This window comes from Parasteatoda tepidariorum, chromosome 3, assembly GCF_982258835.1.
Source record: "Parasteatoda tepidariorum strain Cologne lab strain chromosome 3, Ptep-v5.0, whole genome shotgun sequence".
NCBI classification, from domain to species: domain Eukaryota; kingdom Metazoa; phylum Arthropoda; class Arachnida; order Araneae; family Theridiidae; genus Parasteatoda; species Parasteatoda tepidariorum.
In genome coordinates this window covers 21929892-21945673 of record NC_141757.1, presented here as the reverse complement: position 1 = coordinate 21945673, position 15782 = coordinate 21929892, and the positions used below count along the sequence as shown (strand labels likewise).

General features: G+C 33.2%; 2 protein-coding genes across 3 annotated transcripts in view; one reads left to right on the top strand and one right to left on the bottom strand.

Moving 5' to 3' along the window:
- The first annotated feature begins 621 nt into the window (after window positions 1-621).
- Window positions 622-12253, top strand: LOC107451474 (uncharacterized). Of its 2 annotated transcripts, none has more exons than XM_016067581.4 (3): window positions 622-744; window positions 4388-4595; window positions 10717-12253. In XM_016067581.4, exons 2-3 carry the CDS (start codon window positions 4414-4416, stop codon window positions 11375-11377), a joined length of 843 nt encoding a protein of 280 aa, XP_015923067.1. In that variant the 5' UTR covers window positions 622-744; window positions 4388-4413; the 3' UTR covers window positions 11378-12253. The 2 variants fall into 2 exon arrangements, with proteins under 2 accessions (XP_015923067.1, XP_015923068.1); XM_016067582.4 differs by lacking the exon at window positions 622-744 and adding an exon at window positions 789-1093.
- The window catches only part of LOC107451473 (propionyl-CoA carboxylase alpha chain, mitochondrial), a 32053-nt gene continuing 28215 nt past the window's right edge, over window positions 11945-15782 (bottom strand). Inside the window, exon 23 of the mRNA XM_016067580.4 lies at window positions 11945-14998. Within this exon, the coding sequence (XP_015923066.1) occupies window positions 14852-14998 (147 nt within the window). The 3' untranslated portion in view covers window positions 11945-14851. The remainder of the gene's footprint in view (window positions 14999-15782) is intronic.

The following is a 15782-nucleotide window of genomic DNA, read 5'->3' as shown; positions in this document are numbered from 1 at the left end:
TTAACGTTAGGTTTTCGTGGTTCTCCTCCCCCATGCAACGCAAATGCGGGATAGTTCTATCAAAAAATCCTCAAGAAAGCAAATTTCTTCCTATACTTGATCCAGATGTTTCCTTGTCTTCTGGATTGGGTCAAAATAACAAGGCTACGGAGTTGAAGATTAGTGGTCGCAAACCCAAAATTGGGTCGGCTGTTCAACGACGATTATAAAATAAAATAAAATAAAAAAATTTGTGACTATATACCATATTAATATAGAAATAAAACCACATGATTTTAATAATTTAAATTGGGATTTTTTTTTAGCAATATGAAATTTTCCTTTCTTCTCTTCGTAATAAATTTTCCTGTTAAGGAAATTCCAAACCAGAAAAAAAAAAAAAAAAAACTTTATAAGTGCGCGTTCCTTTCATTTTCATCTTTTAGTTCACTTAATCATAATATTAACAATTTTCAATGAGAGATACAATCTTATTTATCTCTATTCGTTTGAGAAGTCGGGAATAACGTAATCTTAAAAAAGTATCTACATATAATTGTTTGAAAAGATCTTTTTTATCCGGCGCTGGCATCTGTAAAGGCTACGGTTGAATGAGGAACATATAAAAGATTTAACTATCTTCCGACTATCACTTTCTTTGCCAAGGGCAACGTTAATGAAGCAAATGCAGTCGTTGAATGACCGGTGTTGTGTAAAAAGACGATTCATTCACAAAGGCTGAGACAAAACACAATTAGTGAAAAGGTAGGTACTATTATCTTGTTTGTATGCAATAAATGTAATATACCATACACCTAGAATATCAAATAAAATGACCACAGTTAAATTCATAAGTTCTTATTTCGAGCACAGTTTAGTCCTTGCAGTTTTTGATAAGGATCAAATATACTATGGATATTTCTACAACATATTAAATTTTTAGCAAATTCCATTTAAATATAATTTTCTTAGTATTTTACTTATATACCTCTTGGCTTTAGTGTGAAGTTTATAGCATATTTGGTCAAGAATCTTCCCCGACAAAAAATTTCGAAAACTTTACGTTGGTAAATTTGAAGGTCGCTTTCTTGCTCTTTTTCCTTAAGGATTCCAGGTAAGTTTAACAGATGTTACGTTCGATTTTAAGCTTATTTTCTCAGAAATTCCAATGATGTAGCAAATTTAAACTCCATTTACGATTAAAAAAATCTTTCATTGGATTTTACTTCAGCGTTCTTTTTTCTTTTGTTAATAGTTAAGATTTATATCTAATATTTTAAAGCTCTAAATAACTTTTAAAAACATTTAATTAACATTAATTTAAATGTTTCATTCTTTTCCTTGTGCTTCTAAGTTTATCTCTCTGTGCAGAAAATATGCACTGTATATGGTCTCATGACCGGGATTGGAATTCAGGACTTTTCTGGCATGAGGTCAGCTCCCTGACCATCACATAAGAGAGTGAGCTATTGTGAGATCCTAATGGTTTAATATAAAGTTGACGGTTTTTGTTTAGCAATAATCAAAGAAATCGAAGACTTTTAATCTGCTTCCTTTTAAAAAATTTGTAAGAAATTCTTACATCACATTTTAAGATAAACTTTACATAAAATGAACACAATATCTGGAAAATTAACTTAGAATATAAATGTATCAAACTCGATTCTGCTAAGTTTTACACCCAATATTTTATTTCTTATTCTTTCCTGCAAATCCACAGAAAAGTCCTTTTATTTAATTTTTAAGCTTTCTGAAATTATTTTACTTAAACTAATGTTACTCAATTTATGTGAAAAAATGCAATTTATTCTGGTGTTTAATCTCATGTAAGTTACATGGGGCATTTGGTATGGGAAATCTGAAAGTCTTGTTAGAAGTTAAGTTACATTAAGTTGACCATCGCAAGTAGTCCACATATGCATGTTTGACTGTAGTGCAAAGATTTCATGTACGGATATTTTCTTCGATGAATATACTCGAATATATATAATATATGTGATGGTCACCAATTTTTAAAAATGTGCTAACAGGATTTTCAGTGTAAAATTCTCTAAAATATTTGCAGTTAAAAAAAAGAGAAGATTTTTTATATTTCTGTCATATATGTAACTGAAAATTAGCTATTTAAAGATTTGTAGATGGTAAAAGCTAACAAAATGTCACAAAACAAAAATCTTACTAAAACCAATCAATTTTTTAATTTGTTGCCATTTTATATTAAAATCTAAGTTGCACGGAGAGGAAAATCAAAATACCTATTTTTTTTCTTCTTTCATTTGGACTCTAAGCATTGAGTCAAGCAACTGTTGGGAATATTTAAAACATTCAGAATAAAAATGACAGGTCCCAACCTAACCTACCTCGAAATTTAAGATAAATATAGGAATGCTGATTCCATATGCTGAAAAGTGAAATAAATTAGGATATGCAAAAATTTCTATATTCCACATTCAAAATTTTTCTGAAATAAAAGCGAAATAATTATCAGACTTTTGCCATGCATACTAGGTGTTCCGTAATCGTTGCACTTTATGCATATTTTTCGAATCCTTATCACACATTTGCCGCCAAACATCACTGCGAGAATCGTATGCAGTGTGAACAGTACCCTAAGGTTTCATATATATCATAACATCCTCAGTTATAATTAAAGCCCGGAATTTCAGGCAATAAAAAATGCAAAAATAGGCAGGCAAAAAAGCATTTAAAAAGCTTGAAATAGGCACTTAAAATTGGAGACAAATGTTAGTTGGTAATGCCTAAAAGCCCATATAGGTATCCAAGGTATAAAAAAAGTTACTAGAAGTATCCGGTATATCTACATATTCATTTTACTCGACTGTCGTAGCAATAGTACAAAAGAAGTGGACATAATTGCACAAAAAAAAAACCTTCAACTGCGTAAGTGTGAAATAAAAATTGAAAACTCATACTTACAATAATATTGTATGCAAATTTATTCTGATGATTGGTTGTTGTTGCGCATCACAACTAGATGCTTTTTCGAATTTTCAAAAGAGAAATTTTGTCTCCTGTCAGTCAATATAGTTTTAAGCAAAGAGAAGGATCTTTCTACTTCGACAGAGGTTATGGGCGCGTACCTAAAACAACTTGCCATGGTAGGAGATATGGTAAGTTCAACTGTAGTATCACCAGAAAGTACTTTTGCAATGTTCTTGATGCATTCAAAGTCTGTATTTGCAGAGATGACGTTTTCACATTTCTTCCTTATTCTGTCACCAGCTGGTTTAGGCACAGACATTAATTCTTCAAAATTTGTGCAGTAGTATGAGACTGCTGAAATCCATGTTCCCCATCTCGTAAGGATCGGTTTAAGAGGTAATTGAATGTCTGGTGCAATTTCTTCGAACACTTGAACTCTTGAAGGGGCTTTCACAAATACTTTTTTCACACTAGAAACAAGCGAGTCTACCTCAGGATAGAGACCTTTTACTTCCTCTGCTATCCTGTGCGATGCATGAACAAGGCACGTTAGACGGATCATATTAGGAAATAAAACTTTTATGGCATTTCCAGCTTTAAGTGTATTCTATTCTCTATTCAAACAACACTGTCAATCTCATGGACAGAAAAATGTCTTTCACCTGCCTTGCTCACTCAAGCACGAGTACACTATCAGCTCAGATGAATAGCCATTGTACAGTGCGAGGGGTGACCACTGCCTCAGAGGGAGGGAGTTGTCCCAAAAAGAATAAAGTCCTAATCTCTATAAATGCATTACAATACGTCGGATGACAGTCAACCATTTCTGTACTTCAAAATTTATGCTCGGTCAAAAGTACAAAAAGCTTTGCAGAAAAATTTTAAATTAGACAGAAATAGGCATTTATGAACAAAAGGAAAGAAAAAGGCATTTTCTGATGAAAACGTTTAAAAAAGGCAGAAAAGGGCATTTATGGCATTTTGCCTGAACTTCCGGGCTCTAGTTATAATTCATTCGGTTTTGATAGCGTTTTTCTTTTTTCTCACTTAAATATTAAATCGCGACCTCTTGTGTAAAATTTTTTGCATTTAAACTTCGCTTTTGTCAAGGATTCAGAAAATATATTTTAAGGATGATTACCACGGAATACCACGTATATCTTAAAATTCGAAGTTTGTTGAGATCTGCCGTTTTTGTTTTGAGCCTCGCAATTTTTATCAGTCCGATCTGGACACATGATGTTATTCTATTAAATGCATTATAAATTTCCTCTTTCTTTTAAGTTTTCCTTTTTTTAAAACCAAAAAAAAAAAAAGTGTAGCAGTACGTTTTCTCAATTCTAAAAATGATGCCTATGCATTGCAGGGGCGTTTATTTTTCCACATACTATTACTATTTCTATACAGTTACAATAAAATAACACATTCCTATTTTTTTTTTAAAGAAAATTTAATACTTTTTCAGATTCAGAAGAAAATTGGGAAGCAATCATGGATATTTTTATAGTCTCATTTTCTGTTCTTTGTGCGTTTATTATGATTGATGCAGCGCCTATACCTCTAGAAATGGTTGATATGAGCTACGTTTTCGACAACAACACACTCCACAAGCCAAAAACAGAAAAATTTAGACTAATCCTGAAGCACAATGGAACAACTGAGAAAGGATTTTGGTGAGACCTAAAATTATTTTTTAACATTATATCTTCAAAAGCGTAATTGGTGAATTAGATAATAAAAACAATTAAAATGTTTATACGGAAGCCTATTAATTCATTTTATTTAAAACATACTAAAAAAATAAAGGCTTTTTCACAAAAACCACCTTTAATGTGTATTTTTATGATCCATATCAGAAATATTCTTCCTGAAGTCTATATTGATTTCAAAAGTGCGTATGACTTAGTTTGGAGCGACTATTGCAGAAATTCATGAATTTTGGTATTAATGGTAGAATGTTTCATTGGATGAAATCTTTCCTTGAATAAGGCCTTTGCAAAGTGAAATATAGCAACAAGTTTTCTAGGTCGTATAATCTCTAGACCTCAGGGTGCAGTTAGTAGCTGTGTTGTGTTCAACATGTATATTAATAATTTGGTTTCCTGTCTGGAGTCTGTAGAGGGTAAAAAATGCCTACTTTTTGCAGATGACTTGATTGTATGAACACAAGCACGAAAGAAAAATGCAAAGGTTCTAATTGAGAGTAGGTTGAATAAAACGTTGGAAGCCCTTTCGACTAGGTGTACCGAAAATAATAATGGTCGTTAACCTTGATAAAACTGCTGCTGTCCTTTTTGTTTACGCACCAGACTTTTTAAAACCTAACTTAGTTTATCGTGACACTTCACTCAAAACTACAAACGAATTTAAATACTTGGGGGTAATTTTTGACACTAAACTAAACTGGAAATCCCACATTGAGGTGTTGTCCGAGCGAATACATACTATGATCAACGTTCCGAAGCGGTTGGCAGGATCGCTCTGGGGTTGTGCCAGATCAACTCTTAATTTAACCAATAAAACTTTTATCCTGCTTTTGACTACCTATTGCTGCGAAACATTCATAACATGCAGAGAGAGCTCTCTTAAAAAATTAGATACAGTAAAAAATAAGGCCCTGAGAGTTATTACTGGCGCTGTCAAGTCAACCCCAATTGAGGCTATGTTATTATTAACAAATAACAGACCTGTCCAAGCTATCATTTAAGGAAGAGCTTCGCTCTCCTTTGAAAAACTCAGACGAAGTGAATACTCTTTTTGAACAACTATCAATCAAAATCAAGAAACTCAAGAACTCAACTTGATTTTATCCCAAAAGTTGAGTGCGAAAATTAAGAATTTTGCAATGTGGTCCAGAAAAATTTCAAACCACAAACCCATATTGAGTCAGGAGGGATTGAATCAAATCTAAATCTTAGGAATGTCATCATAAAAAGTCAGACAGCTCCTAAAATCTCGAAATCCCTTGCATTGGAAACCAGTCATATCGAGTACCCAGAAGACGATTGGCTGCATGTTTACACAGATGGCTCCCATTCTGACTCATACATGCCAACAGGTTCTGGAGTTTTTTCTGATTCGTTTAAATTCTATACCTCTGCCGGGAAATACAGAACTGCCTTTGATGGCGAAGTTCAGGCTTTATTTATTGCATTGAAGCACTGGTGTGCAAAACTTAAGCAACAAGTGCGTTTTTTATCATAACTCTACAAGAAATCATCCGATTGACATGAAATTTGAATATGATGTACATTATTTTGTACTTAAACGATGGTAAAAGAATAATGGCGCAGAAATAAATATAAAGCTTAAAGTAGGGTATGGAACAAAAAAAGGGCTTTATTTGACATATAGTGGCGTTACACATGATTGCCTGAAGAAGCGTAAGTACAACTGGCAGATGTTCCCTAGTATGGGATATGCTGTGATTACTGTAATTGTTGCTTGGCATCGTCTCTCCATGCTAAGCACCAGATTATCCAGGAGTTCTTGGGGTAAACGTCTCCATTCCTCCTTTAACGCATCTTTCAGCTGATGGGTGTTACCAGGAGGATACTGTCATGTCGCAAGACGTCTCCCTAATGCATCCCACACATGCTCTATGGGATTGAGATCTGGAGAGTAAGCTGGCCAATCCACTCGTGTGATATCTTCACTTTCCAGTAGCTCTTGAACATTAGCAGTACGGTGTGGCCGAGAATTGTCATCCATAAAAATGAAGTCTGGTCCAATGGCCCCTCGGAACAGACGCACATGGGGTAGGATTACCTCATTGCAGTAGCGGTCTCCAGTTACAGAACCTCGGTCGAAGATCTGAAGCTCAGTCCGCCCGTTCAACATAATGCCACCCAGACGACAACTCCAGGACCACCGTAACGATCTCTTTCCGGTTTCGTGTTCTCTGCACCACTCTAAACGATGCCGCCGATGGCTAACTTTTAAAGGTATGCAGCGTTCAGGACGTCTAGCAAATAAGTCACCTTTGTGAAGGTGTCTGGCCACTGTAAATCTTGATACTTGTCCTGTGGTTGTGCACAGTTGCTGAGATATGTCGCTCGCTGACTGAAAACGGTTTCTTTTCGCCTGGAAGACAATGCAACGGTCATCTCTTGGTGTTGTTTTCCTTGGACGGCCACCACCAACCTTCCGAACAGCTGTACCAGTAGTTTTAAAGACATTCCAAGCACGAGAAACAACACTTTTGTTGACCCAGAACTCTTCGGCGACACTGGTCACACTGCGCCCCTCCTCAAGCTTCCCAATCATTCTTCCTCGAGTAAAGTCGTCTAAATGATTTCTTGAAGACACGTTTTACAAAACAAATCACTTGCACTTGCAGCGAATGTTTTTAACTACGGTGCTCTTCATCCTTTTATCACAGCTTTGACCAGCGCGCTCCGACCCATAAGGTTTACGTACACTTACATCACCTACGACGTTTTATTTCTAAAATTTGCATACAAATAATCTTTCTACTGAATTACGTGTATATTATTCTACAACTTCATGGCGATCTTATACTTTGTTGGGGAGCTGTGGCCGAAAAATCGTAAGTTTGAAAAAGTAGTTTTACTGGCAGATTCCCAGGCTGCAATCCAAGCAAGTAGTTCACTAAGAAATACCTTATCGCATAGGGTACTCCAGTGCCGGGAGCTCATCAGATTTCCAGTACAGAAGAACAAAAGCGTTATCATCCAGTGAATTCCCAGCCATTATGGCATTTATGGTAACGAGCAGGCTGACTTCCTTGCTCGAAAGGGTACTCAGTTGGTTCAACCAAAATCCTCTGATCTGTCCTGCCACTCTATAAAACTATGTTTAAAATTCATAATGAAAATGAATACCTCTTCTTGGTTACTCCCCAAACATAAAGTGTAAACTTGTGTGTGACATTAGGTCACAGCCTAATTTATAAATATCCTGTTTTTTTTTCTTAATCAATATACTAATTCTTTTAATTTTGTAATACATTCTTTTATTTCATCATCTTTCTTTAGCCCCTTAAGCGGTAGCGCATTTTGGACATTCTCCCCCTAAAATTCCTTACCAGCTCCTTAAAAGAGCCCCTTCATTTCGAGAAGTTTCCACCCTTTTTTTCTGAGAATTCCACTGGTCGTCGGCATTCTTTCAACTCCGCGTGTTTGTTGTGTTTCTCAACCGTAACTTTTAACGCATAATCATTTTTTCATCTCAACTCGTGATTTTTAGGTAATTTAACTTTAACTTTTACAACATGCACTACATCTTCAATTTTAAGTTTTTGTATCTTATAAAAAGGATGAGCGCGAAAGACGATTAGCTTTCGATAATTTGATGTCATATAAGTTGCTGCACTCCGCTTAACGGAGTTTTTAACATTTTTTGCTCCCACCTCCCTAAGGTGGAGAAGCTTTTTTTTCGAAGGATGGCCTCTCTGCGCCATCTTCTTTTGATGTTGGGATTCGTTCGCTGGAAATAACTCACCGATAGCCATGCTGTCCTTTTTTTCATTGCCTCTGATGAATTGCTTACTAAAGAATTTTCCTTTTCCTGACAAATTGGATTAATGTTTCATAAAGAATTTTCCTTTTCCTGACAAATTGGATTAATGTTTCATAAAGAATTTTCCTTTTCCTGACAAATTGGATTAATGTTTCATAAAGAATTTTCCTGACAAATTGGATTAATGCTTCATAAAGAATTTTCCTGATAAATCGGTTTTTAGTGCCTACTAAAGAACTCTCCTGATAAAATCTCCAGTTTTTTTAAAGGATGATCCGCTGACCAACTACCGTCAGGGATGGAAATCCCCCACAGTCCGTTTTCACTCCTGTTCCAGTCATCACTAGTTCCACATCCTTGGCATGAGCCATTCCTAAAATGATGTAGTGCCTCAACATAATGATTCGTCTAGTTTGTTTTTCCTCCAATAAAACAATAGTGATTTTTTTTTCAAAAAAGAACTGGACTGATTTTCTTTTTCCCTAGCCAAAAAGTTTTTGTTTGTTTCATCCTAAACTCATCTCCGATCCAGGACTGGATATCTTTTTATGGATAAAAAAAGGTACGTGCTTTAAATATACTTGGTATCTTCTAGAACTGTTTTTGAAGAAGAAGAATTGCTATTCGTCTGGGTTAGCCAAACTTCGTAAAATGTACAACTAACTATGTTTCACCCGGCCATTATTTTTTTAGTTTTTCTCTTTTCTAAATTGTTATTTTTTTGCAACTTTTTCATTCTTTCTATACCCAACCTTAACAGGGCATTGTGAATACTACCACCTCTACCATTCTCTCACCATATTCCAGTTTCCCAAGGGCATCTCCACAAATGAAAGAGTCAATTCTCCACAGTCTAAGTCCAAGTTGTTGGCTACGAGATTGTATTAAGAATAAGAACTGGAGTGAGATAGATTTAGAGGCAATACCAGACAAGTCTCGCCGAGACTCCGAAGCCCTCTTTTGTCTCCTAACAGGTCATGACTGCCTGGGAGACCACTTGTATCGCTTACGTATATATGACCATCCTGATTGTCGACTACGTGATTCTAAAGAACCTATGAACCGAAAACATCTCTTGTGCCGTAGGTCACTTTACGGACTTGACTCCAAGACTGCTAAATATTGGCGTGAGAGAAAGCTTTTGGAGAAATGACTTCGGTCTTTCTTTATTCCTTTTGATGTTTATCATTCTTCTTCGTTGTATTTGATTGTTTTCCCCGCCATTAGAAATAAAAAATGATCCACACCAAAAATAAATCTGAAAATTGGGGCTTAAAAATTAATATTTAAGGGATCACAGTATTCGATGGCGCTTGTAATAAACAACATGGCAGATTTGATTGTGAGAGGTAACAGGGAGGAGTTGAAAAAAAGTTATTAGAAAGCACCTTCAAGTCTCAACCTTCAATTTAGCCTGTTTTGATGCTATAGAGCAACCATTACACTAACCTACATTAATACTTTCAGATTTCGACATTTTTAAAAAAAAGAATACTCCAGAAATACTGAGAGGATTATTTTGTTATTTAAGAGGTGTTTAGTTCATACAGTTTTTTAGACTTAGAAATAAGGTTTAAAGCTTTAAAAAATTTGAGGGACCAACAGTAAATTACGAAAAAAAAAAAAAAAACAAGTATTTTTGAGCACCCTATGCCCGAATATAAAGCAATAAGCTTGTAACCTGCATCTATTACATTGGCTGTTACTTGCGATAAATGTATAAAATTTCATTAACTTCGCTTTCATATGTATGGAGATAAGGGAATTTTCATAGAGGCTTTTTTTATCTTACGCTTTTTTACTACAACTTTCAAAGAGATTCAATAGAATTTTTAAAAAAAAATTTAGCAATTTTAAATTAATTACGAAATTATTCATTTGAAATTTGATAGAAATTCGTTAAAAAACTGCTCAAGATGTGAGTTTTTGAAGCAATCATTCTACACTGCGCATGCACGGGAAGCATTTAAAAAAGTGTAGGCAGTAAAGCGCCTGCAGCACTCCCTAGCGTAGAAAATACCATGCATAAGGGAGGAGAAAAAATATGAAAACCATTTTGATATTCAACCAACCAACCCGATAAAACTTGGAAGTGATTCTAATAATCGTTCATCTACCTATTTCTCTGTTTCCTCTAGAAATCAAACACGTTTCGAATTTTTAATCCCACTTTCCTCATTAATGATCACGCACTATTAACAATGGACATTATTAAAATTGTACAACTTTAATAATAAAATAATATTAGATAATATTGGAACATAAAACTCATCATCATAAAATAAGCCAAAAAACTTCTTTTTTTTTTTGCAGGTTACAAAGTGACAATTATTCATCTGGAGTACACGTTGGGACTCACATAGATGCGCCATGTCATTTCGCCAAAGGACGCTGGTGTGTTGACCAGATCCCGCTGGACCATTTGGTCGCTCCTGCAGCCGTTATCGACGTCACCAAACAAACAAAGAACGACAGTGACTATCTCGTGAAAGTCGACGACTTGATGAAATGGGAGATATTATCCGGTAAAAGTCTCGATAGCACAATCGTCATGTTGAGGTCCGGATGGGGTCGCAGATGGGGTGATAGGGAGTCCTTTACCGGAACAACGGGAAACGATACCACTCAGTTGCATTTTCCCGGAATGTCAGAGGAAGCTTCGAAGTGGCTCATCGAAAATAGAAGCATTTATGGACTGGGCACAGAAACGTTATCAATTGATAGTGGTCAGTCTCGAGACTTCAAGACGCACAGAGTCTTGAACGAGGGTAACGTTTTTGGATTGGAAAATGTAGCAAATATGGAAGAAATACCCTTATATGGAGCTACTTTATATGTCATGCCAATGAAAATACGACATGCGAGTGGAGCACCAGTTAGAATTATCGCAACTTTTCCCAAGCCCATATTCGCAACGGAGGGTGGAAAAACTGCAACTGAAGGCTTTTTACGTGAAGTTATAATTTTTCACTAGAGACGGTAATAGTTTAGTGCCCCAATAAAAGAAGTAAATGTAAATAAGTAAAAACTCACATCTTCATCTCTACATAGCTGCCATCATTGGTAGTAAAAAAAAATCTAGTCTACTAGGTAGACCATATTAGACAGTAACAATAGATCTTAAAAGAGGATAGGGTATACTTTTTGATACATGTACTAAAACAACAACAACAACAAAAAGACGAGAATAAAGGACAAATAAGGAAACAGAAATGGACATACCATAATTTTGGTTCGAAAGACAAGAACCTTCCTTAGTGTCAAAACACTAAACAATAGTAGAAAAGTTGAGACAAACATGTGCAGAGTAGTTTAACCAGTAGGAGTAGAGACTTCCTTCTCTTCTAAGGTGAAAATCAAATAAAGTTTTTAGCTTTTTTTCAAACGGCATGGTCAGAAGAGTTTGGGGCAGGATCCAAAGCTTCATCTCGGAGAACAGACCCACTGATTAATCTACAGAACAGACTCATAAAAGCAGTGCTTAGGAAAATAATGACTTTTGTGCACACCCAACAATCTTCACAAGAAAGTCAAATACCACTTATAAGTAGAAAAAATATTTTATTGTGAATTCATAATAATTAGAGAACATTTATAAAATATACTTTGATGTGAAACACATTTGGATTGATAATCAAAAAATAGAGTAGGAACATATATTTCAGAAAAAAAAACAATCGGTATCAAAAATATAAACATCAAAAACAAATAACATTGGCACATCTGAGGAATTACATATACGAAGATAATGAATTTAATTGGAACAATTTAAAAAAATTGTAACTCTTTAAAAACGTCTCAACTTGTATATTGTTTGGAAATAAACATATTATTAATAGATGCCCTAAAATAGGAGATTCATTTTTTTTAACATGGTATGTTCTAAATGATTATAATAAAATAATTAATCTAAATAATATTATGGTTGCATTAGTGCATAAAAACAGGACCTGAAGCCTTATCCAGCCTTTTCTAACTCAAGACCACTTTCTAGAATATTGGTCAAAGATTAGGAGCTATTTTTTTCAAGTTGAAATAATATTTATAAATCATTAAAAACTTAAATTTTTTTTTTATCTTAGTCACACAGTACCAGGCAAATGTAAAAAGATTGGTAGGTACTATAGTACCCAGTGGCATAGGGTTGGGGACCCTCGATGTTTTATTAAAAAGATCAGCACCATTAACATAGAATTATGTTTGATATATTCATAGTGGCTTTTAAGTATCCAAATTTTGTTCTAATTTTATCATTTATATATTTTAATGATTATACAGAAATAAAATTTTAAAATATAATACAACATTATAAAATTGAGCATATATATATATATGAAGATTTTTCTATTTAATTCTAATCAAATATGTTAGTTTAAAAAAATATAAGACAAACCTTGTAATTAACAGAATATTTTATGTACAATCAACTCACTGTATCTATCTAAGTAACTTTTGTACAAACACACAGTTTATATTGCAATAGAGATTCAATGGGAACAATTGTTAACATAAAATGGTTTTATTATAATGACATTTGATAAACATGTAAAATGTTTGATTTTTTTTAATAAAGATGTCCAATACAACATTTAAAAATAATAACTTATCTCAAATTTATTTTATAGAAAAATACTTAAGCGTGATTTGTTAGTAAGGTTCGAAATAAACAAAAAAAAATTCCTGTTATAAGCTGTAATGCATTTAATTTCTTACGATCAATATAACACAATATCCATGGCACCTATTTTTTAATACTGGAATGACACTTTTACTTCAAAACATCACAATATTTTTTTTTGTATTTAAAATGAGTTGTATTTATTAAATGAGTCAATAATTCATTGATAAAAATAGGTTCAATTCAAAATGGAAATGTTTCGTACGAATATTTCTTTTAAAAAAAGTATAATGTAATGTTGTGACTTCATTAGAATGACATAGACAGAACATCAAAAAAGTTTCTTTTTTAAATTTAAACTGAATCAATGATGTAAACGTTTTTATTTCAAATTGGAAACCTATCACATAACAGGGTCTACAAGTCCCAGGTTCTTGTATACCACAGCATCTGAAAAATTGTAGCTGTCATCCAATAGTTTATTAAAATTTAATCTGTCTTTTTTTTCTTTTCAAAACAACTAAAAATCTGAATATATTTTTTGGGGAAAAAAAGAGTTCTTCAAATCTTGACATCTGACCAGAACATTCTTAAAAACTCACCTATTTTCTGAACTCATTATTTGTTCAATATCATTAGGCCTCATAAGTTCAGTCTTTGGATATAATTTAGTAATAATTTTAGGCTCTGAATATTTTTACTAAATTGTTTATTTTTTGATAACATTAAATTTAGAATAATTAGGGGCATTATGCAATTTTATAAAAGCGAAGAGCTGTTATGCTACTTTGTACTTTCCACCCCAGAACATGCTAGCATATAAAAATTAGTCCTAGAAATTTAGATTTTTTGTAGACCCCTGTCACACATATGTATTATCTAATAAGAATGAGATAAATGCAGTATAGTTGTACTTTTTTTACAGGAAAATAAAGGTTTCCAATTTGGAATGCAGTTCCTAACAACAATAATCAACAACGAGTCATAATTAACAAAGAACATAATATACAAAGAGTTACATAAATCTTCCTTTGCAAAAAAATTAATAATGTCTATGAAAAAGTAAAAACAGCTGATGAGATTACAGTCAAACCTTGCAAAATCAAACCTCAGTTTTTTGACGATTCGAAAAGAAAAAAAAAATCTTTTTTTGTATCTTTTATGATCATTTGAATTTTCTTTCTACAATAGCAATAGAAAATTGTTATTAAAACTTTAAAAAAATCCAGAAAACTCAAGTTTTTCCAAAAAAAGAAAGTACAGCAAGAAAACAATGCATAAAAGTCATATATAAAGCATCAAAAGACATTATTTAGAATGTGTCAAACTGATAACGTGTCATATTTTTCTCTTAAGCAAACAACAATGGAATCTCTTTTTTATTAAATAGTTTTATTTCTGTATAGTGTTTAATTTAAAGAAAAAATGAATTACTTTTTAAAAAGTACATGAGAAAATATTTTTTTTCCTAATGTAGCTAACATGTGATTTCTGATAGTTTGAATTTTATAAAACATGATTAATTTCAAATATGTTCCCTCTAATATAATTAGCTTGAGGTATGAATGAAGGTTTGATCATGTTGAAAAGCACACTATAATAAAAAAATTCTTATCAATATATGATGCAAATAAAAAAAATGTGCATCCAAACGTTAGCTTTGCCGCAAAAAATATAAAACCAGTGATCATACAACAAATAAAAATGAGATTTCAAAATGGTTCAGAAGAAAATAAGAAATTCATTACAATGTGTAAATAAGTATTTTTTGATTGAGTAAATAGATTTATAAATGAGAAATAATTCAACTGTATAAATCATTAACAATCTTCATTCCAGTTCAACAATTATTTGATCTTCTTCCACAGCATCCCCTTCTTTACACAAAACTGATTTTACTTTGCCAGTTGTACTCACAGTTAAGCTATTTTGCATCTTCATAGCTTCAATGACACACACTTCTTGACCTTCTGCAACCTGAAAATAACAAAAAATAAGCCACAATTATACTACACGATAACAGGGTGCATAGCCAAATTATTCACCAAAAAATAAGCACCTATTAAGCACTTTTCAAGCACTCAAAAATATTTTTAAGTACCATAAAAAAATATCATAGCTAGACAGGGTTGGAAAGATTTTGGCAATTAATGGTTTTATTTTGTTTTAACCGTCATGTCAAAAAAAAAAAAAAAAAAACTTTTGGCGCTGTTTTTGGCAACTGTCAAAAATCATGAAATTTTGAATCACGTAAAACGAATGGCGTTTTCATACGCTACGGACTGACAATATGCTGAAATAGATTGTGTTTGACTTAATTGTGAAAAAGTTGAATAGAACAATATGAACTGTGTCTTTATGCATAATTCAAACTGAAAATAACATAGCAAAGGAAAACGCTCATTTTGAAAAAGGGAAAATTAAGCACTTTTTAAAAACACCCAATGAAAAAAGCACCTTTAAGGGCTTTTAAAAAAACAAAAATAAGCATGTTTAAGCACTTTTTAAAAACGCTATGCACCCTGTATACAGCTGCTTACTACAGTTTATTCTGCGAGGCAATATTTTCAAACAGATAATATTGTTTTCGATAAAAGAAAGATATTACATAATTTCTGAGCTCAAATCATTTCATAAACTATCAATGATTTTAAGTAATTCTGGTGGGTTTGAAGTGAAAATTTGTCTCAGATGTTTAGAAATGTATTGTTTAAAAAGGTGACATGTGTGCTGGATTTAGAAAGAACTCGCTTTTTCAGTA